The sequence below is a fragment of the Phyllopteryx taeniolatus genome, chromosome 5, assembly GCF_024500385.1.
Source record: "Phyllopteryx taeniolatus isolate TA_2022b chromosome 5, UOR_Ptae_1.2, whole genome shotgun sequence".
Classification (NCBI taxonomy): Eukaryota; Metazoa; Chordata; class Actinopteri; order Syngnathiformes; family Syngnathidae; genus Phyllopteryx; species Phyllopteryx taeniolatus.
In genome coordinates this window covers 22,756,500-22,782,089 of record NC_084506.1, presented here as the reverse complement: position 1 = coordinate 22,782,089, position 25,590 = coordinate 22,756,500, and the positions used below count along the sequence as shown (strand labels likewise).

The window sequence follows — 25,590 nt, the reverse complement described above, 5'->3', positions numbered from 1 at the left end:
CCATAGTACACCACATTATAATTCAGAATTAATACTTACAGGGATTTTTTTTTTGCTTGAAAAAATGTTATATGTTACATAACCTGGACCACCTTAACCTTTTAATGACATCATGAAGGTTTTTAGTTATCACTACCAAAATCTGCACATTTTGACATCTTTCTTATAAGGAAAAATAATGAGTTCATTACATACAAACAATCTAAGAGTTGTAAAATCTGGAACTCATTGCCATCAGAAATAAAATCAATTTTAAATAGTCTGTATATTGTGTAGGAGAGTGACTGAATGAAGGTTTTATATCATATAAATGCAATATTGAATTACTGAAGTATGTGGTATGTTTTTATTTTTTTTTAAACTGATTTATGTTTTATATTGTATTGCAATGTTGTGGTAGAGCGCAACCGGGGACTGAAGTTGGCAATTACACCAGCTGTAAACTGTATATGCATCACATCAGCTGCAGACTTGTTTGACTGCATTGTCCCTGTCAAATAAATAAATAAATACATACATACATACATAAGACAAAAATAAAAATTTTAAAAACTCCAACCATCCATCCATTTTCTGAGCCACTTCAACTCAACACGGTCACGGGCGTGCTGGAGCCCATCCCAGCCATCATCGGGCAGGAGGCGGGGCACACCCTGAACTGGTTGCCAGCCAATCGCAGGGCACATACAAACAAACAACCATTCGCACTCACATTCACACCTACTCATAATGAGAATATTTTACTGCATATGAATTCAAATATTGATGGGATTATACCATAATTAATACACACATTGATAAATAAGACATACATATACAGTGTCAACACCCACCTAATAATCTAATACAGTAATTACATATTTACACATTCCTTCCAGTTAATATAAAATTACTGAACAATGAGTTAAAAAAGACAACCAAATAATGATGACATTTATTTGCCTTTCTAATATATATTTTTTTATTTATAAAAAAAAAACCTAGTCAAATTTCTAATGCTAAAAATTCATATTAATAATGGGTAATATTAAAATGTGGAACTCTACATAAGCTCAACAATTGTAATGATTGTATTCTATTAAATGTTTGCATACTCAAATATTACTATTTTGTTAAAAAAAATCTTCCTGAAAACTAAAAAAAAATTTTTTTTTATTGGTGTTAAAATGAAAATCACAAAAGTACAATACTTGCATATACAGTAAATCCTTTTCATTGGCAGCAATGTAGTTAATACAGAGTCGGCCTTTTTTTTTACATTCATAATTTTTGCTTTCCATAAAAACAAATACTGCCACGTAAAGTGTTGTATACATTGTAATGCATATGCCTCATGCGTTGTTATGACATGCCAGCTGCACGCACAGAAAATAGAACGCGCGCATAGCTAGTCGTGTTGCAGGTGCTGCGGTCGCAGGACGGCGTGCTGCGACCTCAGAACCAGAACCAGAACCGCATTTTGAGCTCTTTTACATTCCGACCTCGTCGTCCTTCTTCCTTCTCGCTCTTAAGCATAACAACGCTCATAGCCACAAGAGCCATGAAGACACACCCATTGGGTGCACAAACACACACACACAGACACACACACAGTCGACACACCCCTGTGTGTCCAAGTGTGTGTGCCCCGAGGCCAAGCAAAACTGTGCTCTCTAATCAGACTGACAAGCAAGATATGAAACGTTTTGGCTCGTTACTGCAATGCCAGTGATTAAGCCTCCACCGCTTTTCTGTGGGAACATGCGCCTAAAAAAACAAAAACAAATGAAAAAATTAATAACTCTATGCTTGCAAACATGTTTACTGATTACACTTTTTTTCAACCTGCCTGCGTCACCTGATATAATCATCGACCTTCACCGCAATGCTTTGCCCAGACGCAGTGACGAAAACTCAAATTCCTCGCAATTTAGAGGCGTCTATTAGTCTAGTACAGGTTCGTTAAATTTTGTAGCAATCGGAGAAAATCTATAGGATGTGTTCATCTTTATGCCTGCAAATAAGACTAAAGTTGCTGCTTCAAACCAAAATGGCAGTCTTCCTGTATTTTTTCTAACACGACTTCTTGAGACTTTATTGTGGCTCTACTCATGAAAAACCTATATACCAAATTTGATATTACTAAGTGAAACTGACTTGGGGGGCTGAATTTCTAAATGGGATCGAGACAAAACCTCCAGGACAAGTTTGCCTTTGAAGGACCCCTGGCAAAGAGCCTAAAATAGCTGCATCAAACCAAAATGGCAGACTTCCTGCGTCTTTTCTGGGATGGCTTCTTGAGACTTTAATGTTGGTCTGCTCATGATAGACATGGCTCCCAAATTTCTTGTTGTTAAGTGAACAGCTTTGTGGGCTTCATTAAGGCAGGGTAAGTTGTTTTTGTCAGTGTTAGCTTAGCGGGGCTAGTTGTGTATTTTGGAGGCGGTTACCAAACATAGCTAATCTAGCTCATGCTAATCCAGAGCTAAACATTCGCGTTGCTTGTCATAAAAACACACACACTCATTCTTCTGACACTTGAGGTGCGCTTCAATCATTTAGCACTCTCGCTAATGATGTGCATAATGCACTGTTTGTCCTCGTGGGAGCTATACAGTTAATTAACTAACATCTATTGATAAAAAATTAACGGTGTGATGCTGAGAGTCAAGCATAAACATTAACACTGAAATATTTCAAAGGAATGCTGAGAGATAAATATTTGATTCACAACAATGCTGTGTGTAGGGCAAAAATATTTTTGCCGTCAATACTGACTGATTGATGGTCAAACATATGGTGATAATGCTGAGAGACAAGCATGCACACAAGTATTACAAAAGCTGTTGGTCAAAAGAGAGTCCTCAAGCAATTTAGAGCAATTTAAAATGACTAATAGTGCAATGATCTGGTCCAGTGAAGATTGTGCAAATGGTGCAGAGCGTTCTCAAACACATAAGTGACCAGTAGTAATCAACAACAGTATGCAAATAGTGCAGTGTGATAAAACAATGAGTGTATGAATAATGTAGAAGTGTCCCAACAGAGGTGTACAAAACTGGCAGCATGTTGCAATGAAATTGTAAGTCAACTGTTGAAGAAGTTAATGGCAAGAGGGAAGAAGCTGTTGGAATGTCTGCTGGTTTTAGTTTGCATTGTTCGATAACACCTAGCTGAGGGAAGGAGCTGAAAGAGGTGGTGACCAGGATGTGGAGGGTCCAAGAGGATTTTTCACACACTTGTCTTCTTTGTTCTGGGAGCGTGCAAGTCCTCGAGAGTGGGTAGGTGGGAACCAATAATTTTTCAGCAGTCTTGACTGTCCGTTGCAGTCTGATTTTGTCCATCTTTGTGGAAGTACCAAACCAGACTGTGATGGATGAACACAGGACTGATTCAATGACTGCTGTATAGAACTGCCTCAACAGCTCCTGTGGCAGGCCGTGCTTCCTCAGAAGCCATAGGAAGTGCATCCTCTGCTGGGAGTTTTCGAGGATGGAGTTGATGTTGGTCTCCCACCTCAGGTTCTGAAAGACTGTAATTCCCAGGAACTTGAAGGTCTCGACGGTTGACACAGGGCAGTTGGACAGCGTGAGGGGCAGCTGTGGCGAAGGATGTTTCCTGAAGTCCACGATCATCTCTACAGTATTGAGCGTGTTCAGCTCCAGGTTGTGTCGGCCGCACCACAGCTCCAGCCGCTCTACTTCTTGTCGACACGCAGAATCGTCACCGTCTTTGATGAGGCTGATGACTGCGGTGTCGTCTGCAAACTTCAGAAGTTTGACAGCCGGATGCGTTGAGGTGCAGTCGTTCATGTAGAGAGAAAAGAGCAGCGGAGAGAGGACACATCCTTGGAGTGCCCCGGTGCTGGTGGTGCGTGTAGATGAGGTGGTGTCCTCCAGCCTCACCTGGTGTGTCCTGCCCGTCAGGAAGCTGTAAATCCACTGGCAGATGGCAGACGAGACGCTCAGCTAGGGAAGTTTGGAGGAGAGGAGTTTGGAGATGATGGTGTTGAACGGAGAGCTGAAGTCAACGAACGGGATCCTCGCGTAGGTCCCCGTGCTGTTGAGGTGTTAAGTGCAGTCCCATTTTGACAGCGTCATCCGCAGACCTGGTTGCTCGATAGGCAAAGTGCAGGGGGTCCAGCAGGGGTCCCGTGATGCTCTTGAGGTGATCCAGCACGAGGCGTTCAAAAGACTTCATGACCAAAGATGTCAGGGTGACAGGTCTGTAGTCACCCATTCCTGAAATTGCAGGTTTCATGGGTACTGGGATGATGGTGGAGCGCTTGAGGCAGGATGGGACTTCACACAGTTACAAAGATCTTTTGAATATCTGTGTGAAAACCGGAACAAGCTGGTCCACACAGACTTTTAAGCAGGAGGGGGACTGTATAGTTATACACTTTTGTAGCGTGTTTAAAAAAAGACAATGAGTAACAAAAGAAAAAAACAATAATCTCTCAAATTTTAGGGGTGCTGGAATTCAATTTAGTGGCGCTTGAGCAACCCCCAAAATAGGCTAGTAATGCCTATAATTCACACGAAGGCTATTCAAAAATATTTAGCAAGTGAGTGTTTTCAACATTTACACCAATGCTACTGTGGCTAAAAAAAAAAAATAATTAAACAAATAACACTAAACGTCCAATCATCGTTCTTTCACTGTTCACATCCACTAGGGGGCACATTGGAATTGAATCGGCAAGTTTGCTGTGATATGCTTGTCTCTCAGCATTCATTCATTTTTTTCTGCATGAATGGATGTTTGTAGTGTTTGAGGGAAGCTCCCAGGATATCAGGAACCGAAAAAAGAAAGAGGAAACTATTATCTTAGCGACACAGGGAGGAGTGACATGTGTCATTTTACACAGAAACCGTGACAACATTCAATCATTTCGACACTGGAGCTGTCATCGGCATGCCGATCATGGAGGCCGTGTGCGTGTGTGTAGCCGTCGTTGCTTTCTTTCAGGAAGTGGCACAATGGAATGTTTGGCCGTGATTCACTCCACTCCGCGGCTACGCAGCTCGTTATTTACGGCCCGGCGAGTCGTCGCTACGCGTGTGACTCAGTTTGTGGACGCCGGCGTCAGGTGCAGAGGAAGTGACAATCACTGTCTCTGTGCTTCATGTTAACCTGTAGCGTTTAACGCTCAACTGAGCTGTAGATCAACTGGACAAAATATGTAGGGCACGTTTTTTCTTTTTGGAGGAACCCTGCAAATGGCCCGAGATGAGCCGAAAATGGCCACTTCGAACCAAAATGGCAAACTTCCTGTGTCTTTTCAAGCATGGCTTCTTGAGACTTTTTTATGGGTCTGCTCTTGATAGACATACATACCTGCCAAATTTCATCTTGCTAAGTGCAATTAGTTCTGGGGGCTGAGTATTTCTTTAAAAATTGGGATAAAGTCTCCAAATATTCGCTTTGAAAGAATCAGACATGACCCCAAAATGGCCACTTCAAAATAAAATGTCAGACTTCCCATGTCTTTTGGGCCATGAGGTTTTGAGATTTTTTGGTGGGTCTACTCATAGACATGTACCTAATTTGATTTTGCTAAGTGCAACTGGATTTGGGGGCAAAGTTTTTTTTTTTTTTTTTTTATTCTGGAGTGCACTACAGCTGAACTAATGGTGAGTCATCAAACTTTGCCACCATAATCCGCAAAAACTAAAATATTTCTCAATTTTGAAATTGTCGCAAAAACACATTCTTTACATTCTATTTGATCATGTTACAACTGTATGTTTTTATACAGTACAGTGCTATTTTTTTATTTAAAAAACAAACACAATTTCTTGGGGATGGATTGTCATTTGTTTCAATTTGCGATATGGGTGATTTGAGTTACAATCATGCTTTATGGAATCAATTAACTCGCAAGTCAAGCTATCGCTGCATTTTATAAAGCAGTATTTCCCACTAGTGGGTCCCAGCCTCCCTCTAGTGGTACACCAAAGAATCACAGCCTAATTAAAGTTCAGTTGTATTTAACTTTGAAGTCAATACATATGCATTTCATCGATAAGGACTGTTCTGTTTTTAAATGTTTACAAATTTTACTTCACTTTTATGTGCTTTTATGATTCATTTGAATTAAATCATTAAGTACAGATTTTTTTTAATATTCCTATATTTAAGTGCAGTGTGGATGTTCAATCTGGCATAATGTTACAGTGGTTTACATCCATCCATTTTCTTTACCGCTTATCCTCACTAAGGTCGCGGGCTGCTGGAGCCTATCCCAGCTATCTTCAGGGGGGAGGCGGGGTACACCCCGAACCGGTCGCCAGCCAATCGCAGGGCACATAGAAACAAACAACCATTCGCACTCACATTCACACCTACGGGGAATTTAGAGTCTCCAATCTACCTACCACGAATGTTTTGGGGATGTGGGAGGAAACCGCAGTGCCCGTAGAAAACCCACCCAGGCACGGGGTGAACATGCAAACTCCACACAGGCGGGGCCGGGATTTGAACCCTGGTCCCCAGAACTGTGAGGCAGACGTGCTAACCAGTCGGAGTATTGCTTGTAAAAAGTATCAAAAGCAAAAATGTTTGAGAAACACTGTTTTAAAGTGATATGAAACTAAATATAAGAAAATGTGACTAATAAAACAGTTAACAGAAAAGTAAAAAAAAAAAAAAACGTTTCACCTGAACAGACATACCGAGAATAAAAAAGGAGGCTGGGCACCTGCTGACGTCACAAGACAGGGGGCGTGGCTTGATTGGACGCGTGCGGAGGGGAGCGAGCGCGCACGCAGCGGAGCGGCAAAGCGGCAGCATCGTGTCGGCTGCGCGCACGCATCGCGCTCGCTCCTCACTGGGGAAAGAACGTCAACAAACTGTTTTTGTTTGCTTTTTAGTCACCAAAAAGCAAGAAGAAGAAGAAAAAGGACGCGTTGGAGAAATTGACTTTGCTTTACTTCTGTTTGGACTTACTTGGTGAAGTTTCTTGCCCTGAATATGATTTGAACGCCAACGAACAGGTGACTCCTACCGCCGCTTTATACCTTAAAATTATGATGAATGCTACACTTTGTGCTCGTTTAAGTGGCTTCAATCAATTTGTGTTGTTGACTTCGCTTTGTGTGCGCGCGCGTGTGTGTGTGGTTTTGCTTCCCATGCAAGTGTGTGTGTGTATGTGTGTGTGTACTCTGCATGACTCACTTTCCTCAATTCGCAAAATTTTCACAATTGTGCCTTTGCTACGCCACCATTGTGTGCGTGTGTGTGTATTGCAGGTGCACCCCTGACCCACACACACATTTTAATGGTGATTGTATTATTTCCTTTTTCTTTTTTTTTTTTTTTTAGCAACAAAAGTGACTCCTCGCTGAGCCTCTCTTCACGTTAAAGTTGCCTCAGAGTAATATTGGTGATGCAGTCAATGTAAAAGAAAAAAACAGTTCTTATTTAAGCATTTCTGTGCATTCATTTCATTATTAAGTCTTGCGTGTGACAGTCGTTCCTCATAAAATGCTGCCGACAGAGTCAGGGGCCCCGATGATATTTTTGTCCCCCCCTCCCGCACTATATGTATAGTATATACAGTATATCAATCAATAAATAATACATCCCATCAACTCCGTCTATTCTTAGTCTTTTTAATACACTTTATTACAAAGCGACTAGCTTCTTGTAGTATTAATCCATTTAGCTCATTTATATTTGTAACCATTTTTGACCATTGTAATGTTTTGACTTTATGTTCAATGTTTTCAGCATAGAAACGATGCACTTTTTTTGTCCTTTTCAGTTCCATAAAACAGCATATAACATATATGATATTGTTTTAGATAGTTTACATTTATTTTGTATTATACAATTTATTATTTTTAAATTTTAAGTATTATATTTCATTAGATATTTTGTATTATATTTTATTATTATTATTATTGTTATTATTATTTTATCTTTTTGCATGTATCAATTACTTTATATTTTCATCATTTTTGACCAGTGAGATGTACATGTATGTACAGTATTGTACTGTATATTTTTCGTGATTGAGTGTTGTATAGTTTATATACAGTATGCAGTACATTTTATTCGTATGTATTATAAAATACATCTTTAAGTTGAATTAGAACTACCCACATGATTATATACAGTACATATATACAAAATGAGTGAATAAGATTATTATTATATTTGTATTTTTTTTGTTGTGTATTTATTTTGAAAAAAGTTAAAATTTGTAATGTCTACAAGCCACTTTATTTTGTTTAAGCTACATAAAAACATCTACTATAACACGTGTATTTTTTTTCACAATTAAGTGATATTTTCATTTTAAAAAAATTTCAAGCAACTGCATTTTTTTTTGTCCATTTTTTTTCCGTATTCAGTCAGTCACATAACAAAAATCCTAAAATGGTCTGGGGCCCCTATAGTTTTTAGTGTGCCATTGACATTTAAATATTTAAATCAAATCAAAAAGGGGGTTGTTATTTTCTTAATGGCCATGAGGCCAACCCCCCCCCACCCCCACCCCCTCCCCTTCCAGCATCCACGGGTCCCCTACTCGTCTTTACATGCATTGAAACCACAGAGAAAAAGTCGGCGTCCGTCTCCGTCCCTGGTACTAAGATAATGTGCTGCTGTTGTTTTGATGACTTTCACTCTGCATGTGTCACAACCACATCAAGCTCAGCCAGAATCCAAAAGCACATTTTGCAAATTCTACGGCAGTACCGCAAAGCAACAAAATACCCCCACCCCAAACACACACACCCTTTCCCCTCGCCTGCCGTTATTGCGTCGCCGGGTGATTTATCACGTCCCACCGCCTCTTTGCTTTTAATTGCATTTATCTTAATGCTTCTCAGAGGCCTCACTGTCTTTTAGGCTTGAAGTGCTTGTGTGGCTTCGTAGCCCCTTTCACACAGACATCCCTGCAAAATGTCCGCATCCCGAATTGTGCCTTTCACACCGAACCCAGCAAAGGTGGAATGTTGACTTGTGCACTTTCACACAGAGGCATCATGTATAAAATAGTTGTCGGACAGCAACAATGGCTTTCAAGCAACAGGGCAGGAGAAGCCAGTGTTAATTTTCACTTCTGTGTCCCCGCATCACGGAATGAACGCAACACACAGGCACCGGGTCGACGTCCTTCCCCGATTTGGTGTCAGGGCATCAAAGCCGTAGCAGAAAGTCCTGCATTTATCCACCTACGCCTATCTCACTGAACCCAGTGAAAGGATGTAATCTTGTGCACCTTCACATAGAGACATGGCATCCTGCAATTTAATTGAAATTTTGGAAATATTCATGAGATTCTTTTTCTAAATATTTATTATTAAATTGAATAATGATCATTTCTGTCTGAATCTCTGTTTAGCATTACATTAATTATTTTTTTAAATTTCTGTGTGAATTTTTTTTCTAATTTGATCTAACTTCAATTGAAATTCTGGACATTTTTGTCTGAATTCAATTTCGTTTTTTCAAAATTCAATTAAATGTTGAAATCTTTAGTGTGAATTTATTTTCATCATCAGATTGTTTTGAGGGGAATTGTATGCCCCAATTTGTTTTTGGAAATAGATCTTATTTTATTTTAGATTTTGGTGAGGATAAATGGATGGATTTTGGAAATTTTCATCGGAAATTCTTTATGGACTGTATTTAGATTTTTTTAAATAAAATTAAATATTGATGAGTTCCTTTGAAATTATTAAGCTTTCTTTTATTTTGAAATTTTTGAATTTTCTTTCCAAATTCATTTTTGTAATTTGATTGAATTTTTTTTATTGAGAAATGTTCTTCAGAATTTCTTTTTGTATTATAATTTTTAAAATCAAATTAGCTGTTGAAAATCTCTGTCTCGGGGGGGAATTTCTGTCCGAATTTGTTTTAGTAATTTAAATCTAAGTTGTTGCATCAGAGCCGTAACAGAAAAGCCGGCATTTGTCCACCTTTGCTTTTCACGCAGAAACCAGCGATGGTGGGACGTGATTGCATGGGCTTTCGCGCAGAGACACGGGATCCCGCAATCAGATAATTAGATAACATCAGTGTCTGGTGTGACGTATTAAATAAAAAAAAAGGCTGTTAAATAGTGACAATTGCTTTCAACACAACAGGGACGTATTAAACTTCACACCCCTGTCCCTGCATTGCGGAATTCCCTTCCATGTAGGCACGTTCCGCCTCTAACACTTCTGTCCGATTTTCTGTTGATGCACATCAGAAGATCCGGCATTTACACTATCTGCCCGTGCCTTTCACACAGAGCCAAGTGAGATGCTGACGTGCGCTTTCTCACAGACACGGCGTCCAGCAATCACAAGCACTTTTTGTGTTCCACTTTTCTTGTTCTGCTTTTTGTGATACACGTTTTGTGTTTTTGTGTTCAACTTTTTTTGTCCTTTTGCATTATTTCTTTTGAATTCCATTTCTTGTATTCCACTTTTTGTTGTCCTCTTTTTGTGTTCCACTTTTTGCGTTCCCCTTTTTTTTTATGTTCCGCTTTGTTTTCCACTTTCGGTGTTCTGCCTTTTGTGTTCCACTTCATGTTCCCTTTTGCATTCCACTTTTTGGTGTTCCATTTTTTCATGTTCTTCACATTTGTACTCCAATTTTTTTAGTGTTCCACTTTTAGAATGTTCCACAATTTGTTTTCCACTTTTGGTGTTCTGCCTTTTGCGTTCCACTTTTTGTTCTGCTTTTTTTGTGCCACTCTTTTTAAAGTTCCACTTTTTTCGTGTTACACTTTTCAACTTCCAATTTTTTTGTGCTCCTCCTTTTTATGTTCCTTTTTCTTGTGTTCCACTGTTTTAGTGCTCCACTTGGTTTTCCACCTTTGTTTTGCTTTTGTGTGCTCCTCTTTTTTTATTCCCCTTTTTCATTGTTTTTTTTTTGCTCCACTTCATGTAACCTTTTGCAGTCCATTATTTTGTGATCCATTTTTTTGTGTTCTTATTTGTGTTCCACTTTTTTAGTGTTCCAATGTTTTAATGCTCCACTTTGTTTTCCAGTTTTTTTGTTCCACTTTTTGTGTTACATTTTTATTCTGCTTTTGTGTGCTCCTCTTTTTTGTATTTCCTTTTTTCGTGTGACCTTTTTCACTTATTTGTGTTCCATCCATCCATCCATCCATTTTCAACACCGCTTATCCTGGTTAGGGTCGTGGGGCGCTGGAACCTATCCCAGCTGACTTCGGGCGAAAGGCGGACTACACCCTGAACTGGTCGCCAGTCAGTCGCAGGGCACACATAGACACGTACAACCATTCGCAATCACATTCACACCGTCACTGAGTGGGAACTGAACCCACGCTGCCCGCACCATAGTCAGGCGAGTGTACCACTACACCATCAGTGACTATTTGTGTTCCACTTTTTCAAGTGTTCCACTTTTTTAATGTTCCACTTCTTGTCTTCCACTATTAGAGTGTTTCACTTTGTTTTCCACTCCCGGTGTCCTGCCTTTTATGTTCCACGTTTGGTGTTCTGCCTTTTGTGTGCCGCTCTTTTTTAATGTTCCACTTTCTTTGTTTTATACTTTTTGTCTTCCACTTTCTTGTGTTCCACAGTTTCAGTGTTCCACTTGATTTTCCACTTTTGTGTTCTACTTTTTGTGTTCCACTTTTTGTTCTACTTTTGTGTGCTCTTCTTTTTTGTATTCCCCTTTTTTCGTTATGCTTTTTTGTGTTCCACTTCACATGCCCTTTTGCACTCCACTTTTTTGTATTCCATGTTTTCGTGTTCTTCTTACCTGTGTTCCACTTTTTTAGTGATCCACTGTTCTGATGTTCCAGTTTTTGTGTTCCACTTTTTGTGTTCCACTTTATGTGCACTTTTGCATCCCACTTTTTGTGTTCCAGTGTTTCAGTATTCCACTTTGTTTTTCACTTTTTGTCTTTCACTTTTTTGTTGTTTATTTCTTTGCATTCTCCTAATTTGTGCTCCATTTTTTAAAACTAATTTCAATCTTTTCTACTTCCTTTTTCGTTCCGCTTTTTGTGATCCAAACGTCTAACTTCTCGTGTTTTTCCATCAGGATGAATCTGCGCTTCGTGCAAACGCTGCGTGCCGTGTCGCTGTTGTGGTGGTGGCTGTGCTCGCCGGGGGCGTACGGCCAGTGCGACGAGCCGTCCGAGTCGTCCAAAGTCAACCTTTCGTCAGACCACCGTCTCCCAACGTTCACCGCCGACTTTCCGGTCCAGAACATGGTGACGCTTGATGGTATTGTCTACGTGGGCGCCGTCAACCGGATCTACGCGCTGGCGCCCAACCTTACCAAGCTGTCAGAGTATCGCACGGGGCCGCTGTTCAGCAACGAGACCTGCGGGTCAGGCGGCGGCGGCGGCGAGGTAGACAACCACAATTTAGCCCTGGTGGTGGAGAAGATGTACGACAAAGGCTTGTACAGCTGCGGCTCGGCGGACAACGGCGTCTGCCGCCGCCACGTGCTGGACGACGACGTCAGCCCCAAGACGGTGGACGAGGACGTGTACTGCTTCGCCTCTGAGGTGGGGCTGGGCAGGGGGACACCGGCCGACGCCGACGTGGTGGTCGGTTCGTCGGGCTCACGGGTGCTCAGCGTGGAGAGCAACGTCATCCTGTTCTTCGCGGGCAACTCTGAGATTCCCGGTTCGGGAAGCCCGCCCGACGCCGCGGCTCGACCTCACACCGTCTCCCTGAGGAAGATGAAGACGAGCCAGGACGGGTTCACCTTCTTCTCGGGCCTGTCCCACATGGATCTGATCCCGTCGCTGCGTGGCAAATACTACCTGCATTACGTCCACTCCTTCCACAGTGGGCCCTTCACGTACTTCCTGACGGTGCAGCAGGTGAGTCGGCACTCGCCGTCTTTCCACACGCGGATCGTGCGGATGTGCTCCTCGGATCTGGTCATCCGCCGCTACGTGGAGCTGCCGCTGGAGTGCATCAGCACTGACAAGCGCCGGCGACGCTCGGTCGAGGATGTCAAGGTGTTCAACCTGCTGCAGGCGGCGCACGTGACCAAGGTGGGCGACGACGTGGAGCTGCAGCGCCATCTGAAGGTACGCATACGTAGCTTTATTGTGGGGTTAGATTTTTTTCTTGATTAAATTAAATAGGACGGAAGACTATTTTCGCGAACCGAAACAAAAACATGAATGTTAGGTTCATTGAAGATTGTAAATTGCCCAGGTGTAAATGTGAGTGTTGTTTGTTGGTGTGTGGTTTGTGATTGGATGGCGACCAATCCAGGGTGTAACCCGCCTCTTGCCCAAAGTCAGATGGGATAGACTCCAGGTCACTCTGACCATAATGAGAATAAGTGCCATAGAAAATGGATGGACGGATTGAAAATTTCCACCAGAATTTGGTTTTATAATTAATTTTTTTTCTTGTTAAAATTTTGGAATTTTCTCTCCCAATTTTTTTTTCTGTAATTTTATTTGAAATTTTAGAAATTTTCCTCAGAAATAATTTTTCAAGGTAGATTTCTTAAATTAAATTAAATATTGAAAATTGTTGTCCACATTTCTTTTTATTATGTGATTTCTACTTGAAATTTCTGCCTGCATTTGTTTTTATAATTTGATCTTATTCTATTCAAAAATGTAGACATTTTCATCTGAATTTATTTTTTGTATGCTGATTTTATAAAATTAAATGAATTTTTGAAAATGTCTATCCGAATATCTATGTTAAATGAGATTTATTTTTAATTTGGGGAAATGTCTGTCCAAATTATATTTCTGGGAATTTGACCCTATTTTATTTGAAATTTTGGACATTATCAACAGAATTTATTTTTGTATCTTGATCTTGTCAAACAAAATTAAACATTGAAAATTTGCATCCGAATGTCTTTTTTTAGATTAGATTTTGTTTGCATTTGCATTACAATATTTTTTAGTTATCAACATTTTTTAATTAGATTAAACATTGAATATTTCCATCTGAATTCCTTTATGTAATGTTTTTTTTAATTTGAAATATTGAAAATCTTTGTGAGAATTAGTATTTTTTTGCAATTTGATTTTTTTCAATTAAATGTTGAAAATGGCCGGCACGGTGAACGACTGGTTAGCACATCTGCCTCGCAGTTCGAGGGACAGGGGTCCAAATCCCGGTCCCTCCTGTGTTTGCATGTTCTTCCCGTGCCTGGGTGGGTTTTTTCCGGGCACTCCGGTTTCCTCCCACATCCCAAAAACATGCGTGGTAGGTTGATTGGAGACTCTAAATTGCCCATAGGTGGTAATGTGAGTGTGAATGGTTGTTTGTTTCTATGTGCCCTGCAATTGGCTGGCGACCAGTTTAGGGTGTATCCCGCCTCCCGCCCGAAGATGGCTGGGATAGGCTCCAGCAGCCCGCGACCCTAGTGAGGATGAGTGGTAAAGAAAATGTATGGCCAAATTTATTTTCTTAATTTGATATTTTCAAATTTAAATAAATATTGAAAATGTTCGTCCTAGTTGCTTTCTATATTTTTTTTATTTAGAAATTTTGTGTCGAAAAATTCTTTTTTGTAAAATTTTTTTATTCAATCTTTCTGTTGCTGTTGAAATGGTTGTTGGAAATTCTTTTTGTAATTCGATTTGTTTAAATTAAATGGAATATTGAACATTTTTCACCAAATTTCTTTTTGTAATTAAAGTTTTAATTATTATTATTATTATTTTTGTTTAAGGTGGAGGAGGGTGACGACGTGCTCTTCGCTGCCTTCGCGCGCGGCAAACCCGACTCCAGCGAGCCCACCGCCAACTCGGCCGTGTGTGTCATGAGCATCAAGCACCTCAACAACATGTTCCAGATGTACATGCAGAAGTGCAACACAGTGGACCCGTACCATTTCACCGGCTCTGATGGCAGGGCCTGCTACAACATGGTGAGTGAGTGACCGACATGCAAGCTGCTGGATCGCCATCAAGGACGTTTTTAAACACTTGTGGGTTTGCCTTTGCGTCTTCTCAGCGAAAAACATTAATTTGAAGCAACGTAAACTAACCATCGAACTAACACGATCCATTATCGACGAGTAAGTGTCGCACAAGGTAAAATTAAGTTAACCACTGTTAAGAGTAAAAAAAACAACTCCATTTGAATATTGATAACACAATGCAACGGTTATTTCCATCACATTTTTTTCTACCAAATGCACAAATGCAGAAAAGAAAAGTTAGCCACTGTTCTTTTATTTGTAAATGGTAAAAACGATAAAGCAGCCAAGCTCAACTTTGACAGCAGGTTAGGATCATTAATATGGTAAAAAAAAAATCAAAAGTTGTAAAAAAAAAAAAAAAAAAAAAAAGGTGTACGTGAAATAATATCCTTTGCTCGCTGACCTGCGCTCTCGTGGCATCTCACACAGCCTCATGCAAGATGGCAGATAAAATGCAGAAATTTTGTGCAACTTTAAAGGTGGCTTTTTTTATGCAGTTGTTTTTTTAATTATTAATTTTGAATTTTAAATGTGTAAAATTTCTGTCTGAATTTATTTTCAGAATTAAATTGTTTCATTTGAAATATTCATCCAAATTTATTTTGGAAGTTAGAATTTTTAAATGAAATTACATATTGAAAATTTCCCTTGAATTTAGTTTGTAATTAGATTTTTTTTCCAAAAATGTATTTTTAGAATTAGAATTTTGATCAAATTAAGTTTTGTAATAAGATTTTTTAGCTAATATGTATTTTAAATTTCTCTTCAAATTATTTTTTTGTAATTATTATTATTATTATCCATCCATCTTCTCTACCGCTTCGCCTCACTAGGGTCGCGGGTGTGCTAGAGCCTATCCCAGCTATCTACGGGTAAACCCTGAACCGGTCGCCAGCCAATAATAATAATAATAATCTACAATTGGCTGGCGACCGGTTCAGGGTGTACCCCGCCTCTCGCCCGAAGATAGCTGGGATAGGCTCTAGGATGGATTATTATTATTATTATTATTATTATATTTTTGTATTTGAAATTTTAGAAATTTACATCCAAATTCAATTTTATAACGAGTAATCTGAAATTTGGAAAATTACCATCAGAATTTCTTTTTGTAATTCAAACCTTTTCAAACTTTAAAAATATTGAATGAAAACATCTAATTACAAAAAATTCACATATTTTTAAAAACTGAACATTTTGAACTTTTTCACACAAAATATGTCTTTCATTCCCCTTTAACAGCTTTAACCACATATGTTTCCACAAGAATTAAAACAGCATTAACAAATAATAAAGTTCACTGATGTTCTCTGATGGGAATGGGAAATAAAAATTTCCCCAAAAAATGTTCCCACAAAGTCAAAACCAGCATACAAATGATAAAATGAACAATTAAGATTTAGAGCTGATCAGTCGATAGATTAAGTAAGAGCTTTGTCTCAATACTTTAGTCCATGTAATTGTTTACAGTTAAGGTTTTGAATGATATGACAATTATAAAACCGTGCCTGTTTTCATGCAAAACGTCTTTAGAAGCTTCAAAGTTGTTGCCGCAGCATGGAAATGTTGTGATTCAAAATGAATGCAAATGAGGTCCCTTGTCATTCTAATTATAATGTCTTTTTTAACCTTTTAGCCTAAGAGGACTACCAAATCTTTTTGTACCCGTTTTATCTTCCAGGATCTCGTCCTTTATCGCACGGATGGAATTTAGGAATTTTTCCACTTAAGACTTGTGTGGATGAAAGAGTGAGTGCGAGTTCAAAGTGCGACGCCGTCCGCTTTATCGACCATATTTGGTGAAGTTACCAGTTTTTTTTAATCCCTTCTTTTTTGCTCACATAAAGCATCCATTTTAGGATAAAGTATTACGGACTGCAACCAAAGCTCGCTGCTGCTGTCAGGATAGATCATGTGACCTCGAGGACGCCCTGTCATGAGGGTCCGGGCGGGTCATTCCATTATCGTTGACAAAGTTTATTTACACTGGACGTTTACAGCCACTTGCTACATTGAGGAAGCCCCTCATCTGACAGCAGCACCCCCCGCATCAATCAATCAATCAATCAATCAATCAATCAATCAATCAATCAATAATGATGTAAAGTTAACCAGTGAGCTGTGCAAAGTCTTCAGTCCACTGCACTCTCTATTATTCTTAATTGTGCAGGATGCTTTCCTGTGTCAGAACAGGCACAGAATGAATGGAAAGTAAAAATGAAGCAAAAAAGCTAAAAAAAAATATATTTTTTTTAAAGGAGCAAAAATATTGCCAAAAAGTTGAGGCCAAATGTTTAAAAACAATGCAGTAAAACAATTATTCCAGTTATTGCACCATTAAAATTAAAAAGAAAAAAACTAAAGTAAAATATTTAAGGAAAGTAAAAAAAAGTACAAAACAGCACTATTATCCACGTTTTTAGATCAAAAGTGAACAAATAAAAATACTACAGAAAACACAGAAACAACAAAAGTAAAAAAAAGTAAGAAAAAAGTCCAGTGAAAATAATTCAAGGAACTGCACCACTAAAGAGGGAAAATTCTCAAGAGAAAAAAGTAATGCACTATCTAAAAATATACAAAATAAAAATAAAAAAGAAGACAAAAGTCAAATTTTCAGACTTAAAGCATGAAAAAGTTCAGAAAAAAAGTAAGAGTTCTTTTTAAGTCACAAAAAATAAGAAAAAGTACTGCACCATTATCTCAATTTACAGATGATGAAAAGTGAAACATTAAAAACAAAAGAGCCAACAAAAGTAAACATTCAAATAGGAACAAAAAAACCCTACATCATTATCCAAAGTCGCAGACTATAAACAGTGAAAATAAAAGGACATAACAAAAAAGTAAAAAAATAAAATATATATATATATATATAACAATAATTCTAGAACCTGCATCACCAAAAAAAGTAAACAAAAAAAGTAAAAAAAAAAAAAAAAAAAGTATTGCACCATTATCCAAAATTAGAGATGAAATTTGCTGACGATCCATCCATTTCCTTTACCGCTTATCCTCACCAGGGTCGCGGGTTGCCGGAGTCTATCCCAACCATCTTCGGGTGGTAGGCGGGGTACACCCAAAAAAATGTAAACAACAAAGTGGAAGTAATTTGCCTGAACTGCACCACTGAAAATCAAAAAATTGAAATCGTCAAAATGAAAAATAGAAATTGAAACCTAAAAAAAAAAACTACCAAGTAAATATTTAGAAAGTACAAAAAAAAGGTTATAAAACAAAAACACTTCTGCATCACTGTCCAATATTGCAGACTATTAAAAGCGAAAATGAAAGTAGAAACTAATCCAAAGAAACATACACAAACCAACCAAATAACCAACAAAACAATTTAATAAAACACAGTTGGAGTTGTTTTCGGGGTTTTTGTTGTTCTCGATGACGACTACTATTACTGTACTTCTTTTGACGCGTGGCTCCTGCAGGTCGTTTATCTGGCGGCGTAAACACGTTACAAGGATGTCAGCGGTTATATTTTACGTCCATGTTCCTCTTCGCTGAGCTGAACACCTGCCGCTCTGCTCGTTCATCTTAACGAGTGTCCATTTGACTTTTTATGGAGCGTTTATCTCACTTTGAGTGTGAGGCTGTATGACTTATCAAGATTGTTACAGTACTGGATGCGGCAAAAACAATAGATACTTTGTTGGTGTACGTAAGTAGATTTTTTTCAGGCACCTCTACTTTACTTGAGTATTTATTTTTCTGACGACTCTTGACTTTTATTGGCTACATTTGAAAATAGATTGTACTTTGTAATCCTGACTTTGTCAAAATAGGCTCTTTACTTTTTCAATCTGTATAGATGACATAAAAACGAGGGAAAATCAAGAGAGCTAATGAAAGTCAAGCGAGGTTGAGATCTTGATTAGTTGAAAGCTTGGATCCTTATGAGGCGGAAACAGCTGAATACAGCAGCGACGTTGAGGGACATGTCTTTTTAAATCTTTTGAAAAGTAAATTGAATGGATGGCTGACGATACAACCAGTGGCGGTTCTGGGGTGAGCGTCAGGGGGGCCAGTGCCCCCTAAGCACTGGCCTTGGCCCCCCCTGTGGCCCCTCCTAAAATTGACAATCCCCTCCCAATCCCCTCCCACCGTCGATGCAATTCAATTGACTACAGAAATTTATTGTACAACGACTACAAGAGATTCAGTGAAGCAAGATATTCCCTATCTATGAAAGGAGGAATACATGGATGGACAGAGGCAGAGTACGGACACATACGTACGGACATTTCTGCCCCAGATATCAGACTGTCCAACTCTCCATCTTCTTGTGTGGCCTTCTTCGAGAGAATGGTTTAAAGTCAACAGCAACACAAATGGTTTTGCGGTGAATGTGCCAGCCTTAAAAACCCACCAGCTTTTGGTGTTCAAACATTCTCCAGCTAATCTGAAAAACACATACAAGTCAGGTGCATTTTTTCAGTCGTTATCATTAACTGATTCAGCATTTTTTGTTAGTCAGTTCACAACATTAGCTAAGTTATGGGAAAACAGTGTTTTGTTAGTCATTGTGTCAAAAGTCATTGTGTTGATTTTTTTTGTCAGTCCAATCACTGGTTAATGTCATGAAAAAGACAATTTTCAAGATATTAAAAGAGATATTGTATATAATTGACGATAACAATTCATTTTATTTCTGTAGTTTAGTACATTTCAGTTTCTCCTTCTTTTTTTTACTTCAGTAAAGGAGTTGAATCAGTACGTCTACTATTACCTGTTTTTTTTTTTTTTTTTTTTTTTTAATGATGCAAGTATCTACTTAAGTACAGAGTGTGAATACTTCTGCCACCTCTGGTTTATTACTCGTCCATCAAGCATCTGGCAAGTATTCGCTAGTCGCAAATATGATAAGCAGGCTCATAAATTCATAAAGATTGTTTGGAGCTGAAACTCTCCAGCACACAGAAACTTTTTTTGGTCATGTTTTTCTTTTTTTTTGCTGCTGCTTCAGGAGGGAGGAAAAAAAAGCCTCAGTAGGAATCTGGCGAGCACTGAAAGTACGCCGGAAAGAGCACATTTGAACTTTTTTAAGTGGCGGTTGTCATCGCCAGTGAGCCTCCTAATTCTAGAGCATGATGGATGTTTTTAATGATGACTCACACATTGCTCGATGTTTGGGCAACAGTGGTGCAACTTTCATTGAATTGAATAAAAAAAAAAAAGAGGACAAATCAATGACATAAAGTAGTCAAGGAAATTCAATTAAATGAAAAAAGGAATAAAAAATTCAAAGAAATTATGAAAAATAAACAAAACAAAAAAGCTCAACTAAATTAGGGATGTTTTTTAACAAAAGAAGAACATTAAGATACATTAAGAAAAAGTAGAAATAATTAAAAAAAAAATAAAAAATAAAAAAATTAAAAAAAAAAAATATATATAATTAAAAAGTGTAAAACGTTAAAATTATTTAAGAAAAACAGTAAAAATTAAAATAAATGAACAAAAAGCCAAAAAGCTCAAATAAATGAAGCCAAGTAAAAATAAAATAAGAAAAAAAAATAAAAGTTAAAATAAAGAAAGAAGGCAGTGTGGGAGTTTGCATGTATTTCAAAAAGCACATAAAAATAGCTCATTTTTAAAATAAAAGGTTTTTGTGGAAAAAAATATTTAAACAGTCTAACTAAATGAATAAATAAATAAATTTTAACGAACTTCCTCCATATGTCTACAGATGATGAAAAATGGCCAAAAAGTGAATAAAGTAATAATGAATAAAAGTTATTTCTTTTTAAACTATTTTGACAGTGAAGAATGTTGCTTAACTAAGATTTTATTTCCATGAGTTCCTCTGTGGAAAAAGAAACCCTCCCTTTTAAGGATGGTGTGTTTGTTTTTTAAGGACAAGCTACTAAGTGCGTGTGTGGTGCCAAATGTGAAGCCTGCAAATGTGTATTCATATTCCTTATGTGCATATCATCTAATTAGGAAACACGCTGGTCCAATACATCACAGCCGTGCTTACTTCTTCCTCGTAATGAGAAATGATTGTAGCCAGCGTGAAATCAATGTGTTGGCTATTTTGTCATGAAAAGCAGGGGCGGGCAAATTAAAATGGCCGTCGCTCAAAAAGTGGGACTGGTACGAGGGCGCCGTGTAATCAATCAGTCGGCAGATTGAATTTAAAAGTAATCAGCATTTTCTGGTTTTGCTTCCAATCCATGCTAATCTGATCGTCACTTTGACCTCGCATGTGGACGTGGATCCTTTTTTTCCCCACTGGACTTTTGGGAACGTTGAGCCACACCCGTTTTTAAAGGCACATTTATAGAAAGCTGTATGAGTATTTTTTCCATATCAAGGATGTCCGTCTTAACCCTTACATACGTACTGCTGAGGTCAAACTTCACCTGTTTTGGCATTTGACTGCAATAAAAATACCTTGTGTACTAAGTCTTTCGCCCTGAAATTTTATGTCTTTTCCAACAGTGACCCAAAATATAAAATAATGACAATATTTGAAACTGTCATTATTTTGTAAAGGTGCTACAAACCTTGTGTACACTGAGGCTGAGGATTTTATATACAACAACTTAGCCTTGCAGGGATGCTCCTTTCATACCCAACCATGAACCTGTGGAATGTTCAAAACAAGTGTTGTTGTTGTTGTTTTTTTAGCATTTCTCATCTTTCCTAATCTTTTGATGCCACTGCCCCACCTTTATTGGAACATGTTGCAGGCATGTTGCAATCAAATTCAAAATGAGTGAATATTTGCACAAAAACAAAAACAAGTTCATTGGTTTGAACATGAAATATTTTGTCTTTGTAGTGTATTCAATTGAATATAGCTTGAAAATGTTTTGTAAATCATTGTATTATGTACTTATTTACATTTTACATGACATCCCAACTTCATTAGAATTAGGGTAAAATTATAGTGATTTTATTTTTTTTTTATTTTTTTTACATTCTTGTGGAAAAGGTAAAAAGAATATTTAATAGTGAAACCTAAAAACAACGGAATAGTCTAAGCTTGACTTTGACAACCACTAATATAAAAAAAACAAAAACAAAAAAGGTAATCCGTCGATTTGCTCACATCTTTGAAGACATTATTTTTGCATTGGATCTCATCGGCTGGTGTACCCAATGGAGTATCGAGTGCGCCGATGATTCAGAGGAGTGTGTAGACGTCACAGCGGTTGCGTGCCCGTGCTTGTGCTTGTCCTTGCACCCCCAGCCGTGCTGTTATTGAAATCTGTTTGCCAGCCTGGAAAGCAGCTGTGTTACGTGCCGAGACACTATCTCATTCATGAGCTAAGCTAAGCGTGTTATAGTCACACACTCACACCTGGGGAGGCCCATGCGGTGGTGCGTGTATCCCGAGGCACACCACTGATTTCCACGACGTAACCTTTTAGCAATCATGAAAATTTGATGTGGGGTTTTACTTGATTTTTCAGATTAAACATGATGTCTTTATAAACTGTTAACATTTTCAGGGGGTGTTCGGGGGTGCAGTGGTACACCCCTCGGTGCATCACTGAGTTCCATGACCACCTGTATGTAGCATTTTAGCAGTCGTGAAAATTTGGTGCACAGTGGTACAACCCTGGGCACACCGCTGATTTCCACAACTGCACACCCTTGGATCACTTTTTGTTAACAATATAATCAAATCTTATATGGTGTTCTAGGTTAATTTTCAGGCCTGCATGACTAAACACGATGCCTTTATGGTTTAGACTTTTTCTTGATATGTGCGCGAATAAAGATGGCGTGCCAACTCTATCAACCTTATCCTGGAGCACATGAAAACAAATCAGATGTAGCACTGCTTTCATGGCAAATAGTTCCATTAAATCAGAGATTCCGAAACGGCAGTGCACGCACCCGCTGAGGTGCGTTAACTTGATAGTGAAACACTGATGTGGTGTTTTATTTTAATCTGCAGGTTCACGTCTTAAATCGCTATAAATATTGAGATATTTTGCTTTTTGGGGTGTGTGTGTGGTGTAAAAGGGGGAGGTTTATTGCTAAGGCCTCAAATTTTTTCTGTCTAAGATCCAAGCATGCCCCGGCGTGCCGTGCCAACGTTCAAGACGGGGCATTGGTGCGGGCGGTTCCTCGGCAGGCACAAAAGAATGACTGTTCTTATCCCGTCTTGTCCTGTCCTGTCCTGTCCTGCTTTGTTCCACTTATCGCATCTCTGCATCCAACCATCCATCTCCGGTCGTACTACATTAGCACGGTGGAAAATACCAGCTACTGTAAATGTGAGATTACACCATACAGTAAACAAAATGATTAACTGTGTGAATGCTGAAAGTGTTAGCTGCAAAAAAACTAGCATCACCAGAAGATGAAAGAACATCAGCATCCAATCAGATTTCTCTGATCTTATAGCCGCTAGGATCTGTTGTTGGCTAACGGTTAGCTGATGATGTCGTCGTTCAATAGATGAATTTCGACACTTCCTCTGCGCTTTTGTCTGTTTGTTTCTTGTATCACCAGGCATTTCCACATGAGTTGACAGTGTGGCTCCATTTGGTTAATGATCAATCCTGGGTGCTCGCTTTCTTTCTGTTGTCGCTGGAAAGACCAACGAAGAACAAACGGACAAACCTGCTATCTTTGTTCCCCTGATAACGTGTTGAGTTGTCAAGCTGCAAGCTGTCGGCCTCGCTGGGAAATGAGCAGCAGCCAGACGCACGACCACATGCAAAAAAAAAAAAAAAAAAAAAAAAAAGTTGTGGGGTAGGGATTAGGATTAGTTTTGGGGAGTTAGAGTTAAAAATTGGGGTTAAGATTACAGATTGTCTGTTGCTCAAATGCAGGAGTGCAGTCAAGGAATTGAGCGATCAATTATCCAGGAGCCTCTCAAATATCCACACTATATCCTTTATTTCTCACCAATTTCCTCTCTGTATCATTTTAATATAGCAACGTTGGTCAGGGTAATGTTTCTTCTCTGACAATCGCGTCATGTTGTTTGTGGTTAAATAAAAAATAATAAAGTACAATATATGGTCCCTCAAAACGCCGTTTCTCAATAAGAACACCAGGGGGTGCAGTTTTTCCATTGCAGTAAGTCTGTTTATTTGCGAGGGCTAATCGCCTGGTGTGCGGCGGATGTGAGTGGTCAACTGTACTTTTTTGCAATTGTCAAGTTCAGTCGCTTTTGTTTGCATCGTACGGGACTTGGGCTAGACGTTTGGGTTAAGAGTTAGGCTTAGAAATTAGCGTTGGAGGTTAAGGTAGAAGTCAGGTTTAAGGGGGGAGATCAGGTTTAGGTGGTAAATGCACAACGGTTAAAACAAACTCAGGACAAGTGTCATCCTCCCATCGTGACCAAAACTCCAAAATCAACCTCGTCTCGCTGACATGGGATTTCAGCCGTTTCCTGCCCTTTGAAAAAGTTTCTAATCACAGAGTCCAGTTCGGCGTGGAGGCCTGTGGCCAGCGAGCTTCTACTTCAACTACTAATTGAAAGCTTTGCAGGGACGTACGCACGTACACATACGTGGGAAAAAGAAATTTTGCTTTGAAGACGAAGCTGCAATTAGGACAATAAACTGGAGGATAGTTCAGGTCTTCTAAAGTCTTTAAAGCACTTTCACTAACTGTTAAGTGAAAATTGTGCAGGTTTTTGTCGCCTCTCGACCGATCACAATACTTCTCTAAACTCTCAGGGGTTGCTCTGTCACACTGAGAATCCTATTGGTTTTGAATGCTATCTGATCCAATACACTTGAGTTATCTCAGGGTCCGAGGTCACATGGGTGCGTGTTTTGACAGTCCGGCAAACATCTGCTGCAGACATCTCATTCCAACGTAATCCCAGCACAATGCCAGCACCCCTTATGTGTGTGCGTGTGTGTGCATATGTGTTTGCGCACGCTCAAGTCATGGAGGCGCACACTCACACAATGCATCCCAAACAAGAGGAGCTATTTCGTCTGTCCTTGGGTTTCATCTCCTCTCCCTCTTTATTCCTCCTCATCCTATGTGATGCCAAAGAAGGAAGGTTCCTGCTTGACGGGAACGCCGTTTTCCTCCAAAGAAGACAAACTGTTGATGTTGCAGTTTTCTAAATTGAAGACATATTTACTCCTTGTTGCACTTTCCTAAAAACAATCTGCAGTATTCAAGTTGTACTTTACTAAAAAGAAGACAAACTGTTGATGTGTCACTTTCCTAAAAACAAAACAATCTATTCAAGTTGCATTTTCCTAAAAAGAAATCAAACTATTTAAGTTGTGCTATCCTAAAAAGAAAAAAATATTGATTTTGCTCTTTCCTATAAGGAAGAAAAACTGTTGATTTAGCAATTTTCTAAAAGATGAATTCAATATTTAATTCAATTTTACTTATTTCTGTCATTTTTGGAGATGGTACTACTAGAATTTAGTGCACAAAAGAAACACATTTTTACGGTTTGCATTTTGTCGAGACCGCCTCGTCATTTGCATAAACATGAGTTCCAGCTAACCCCATTCAAATGTACAAGGCTGCGGAAAAAACGCATTCAGCTGCTGTGAGATCTGTTTGCATAAGAATGACCATGTAAACACACTGCAATATGTATGTGCTCTTTGCTGCTGTTTTTGTTAGCGTCAGAGTTTAAACAGGCTCTTAACTCCTCCATGTCCATCTGAACTATAGAGTCATGAGGGACTCAATTAGAGGGAAGCGTTGATTTGTTCAAGTCGGCAATTTAATGAACCTGAGAGATTGTTTGCACAT

General features: G+C 38.9%; 1 protein-coding gene across 1 annotated transcript in view; it reads left to right on the top strand.

Moving 5' to 3' along the window:
• The first annotated feature begins 6,741 nt into the window (after window positions 1-6,741).
• The window catches only part of met (MET proto-oncogene, receptor tyrosine kinase), a 78,901-nt gene continuing 60,052 nt past the window's right edge, over window positions 6,742-25,590 (top strand). Inside the window, exons 1-3 of the mRNA XM_061773864.1 lie at window positions 6,742-6,977; window positions 11,998-13,003; window positions 14,623-14,820. Of these exons, the coding sequence (XP_061629848.1) occupies window positions 11,999-13,003; window positions 14,623-14,820 (1,203 nt within the window). The 5' untranslated portion in view covers window positions 6,742-6,977; window position 11,998. The remainder of the gene's footprint in view (window positions 6,978-11,997; window positions 13,004-14,622; window positions 14,821-25,590) is intronic.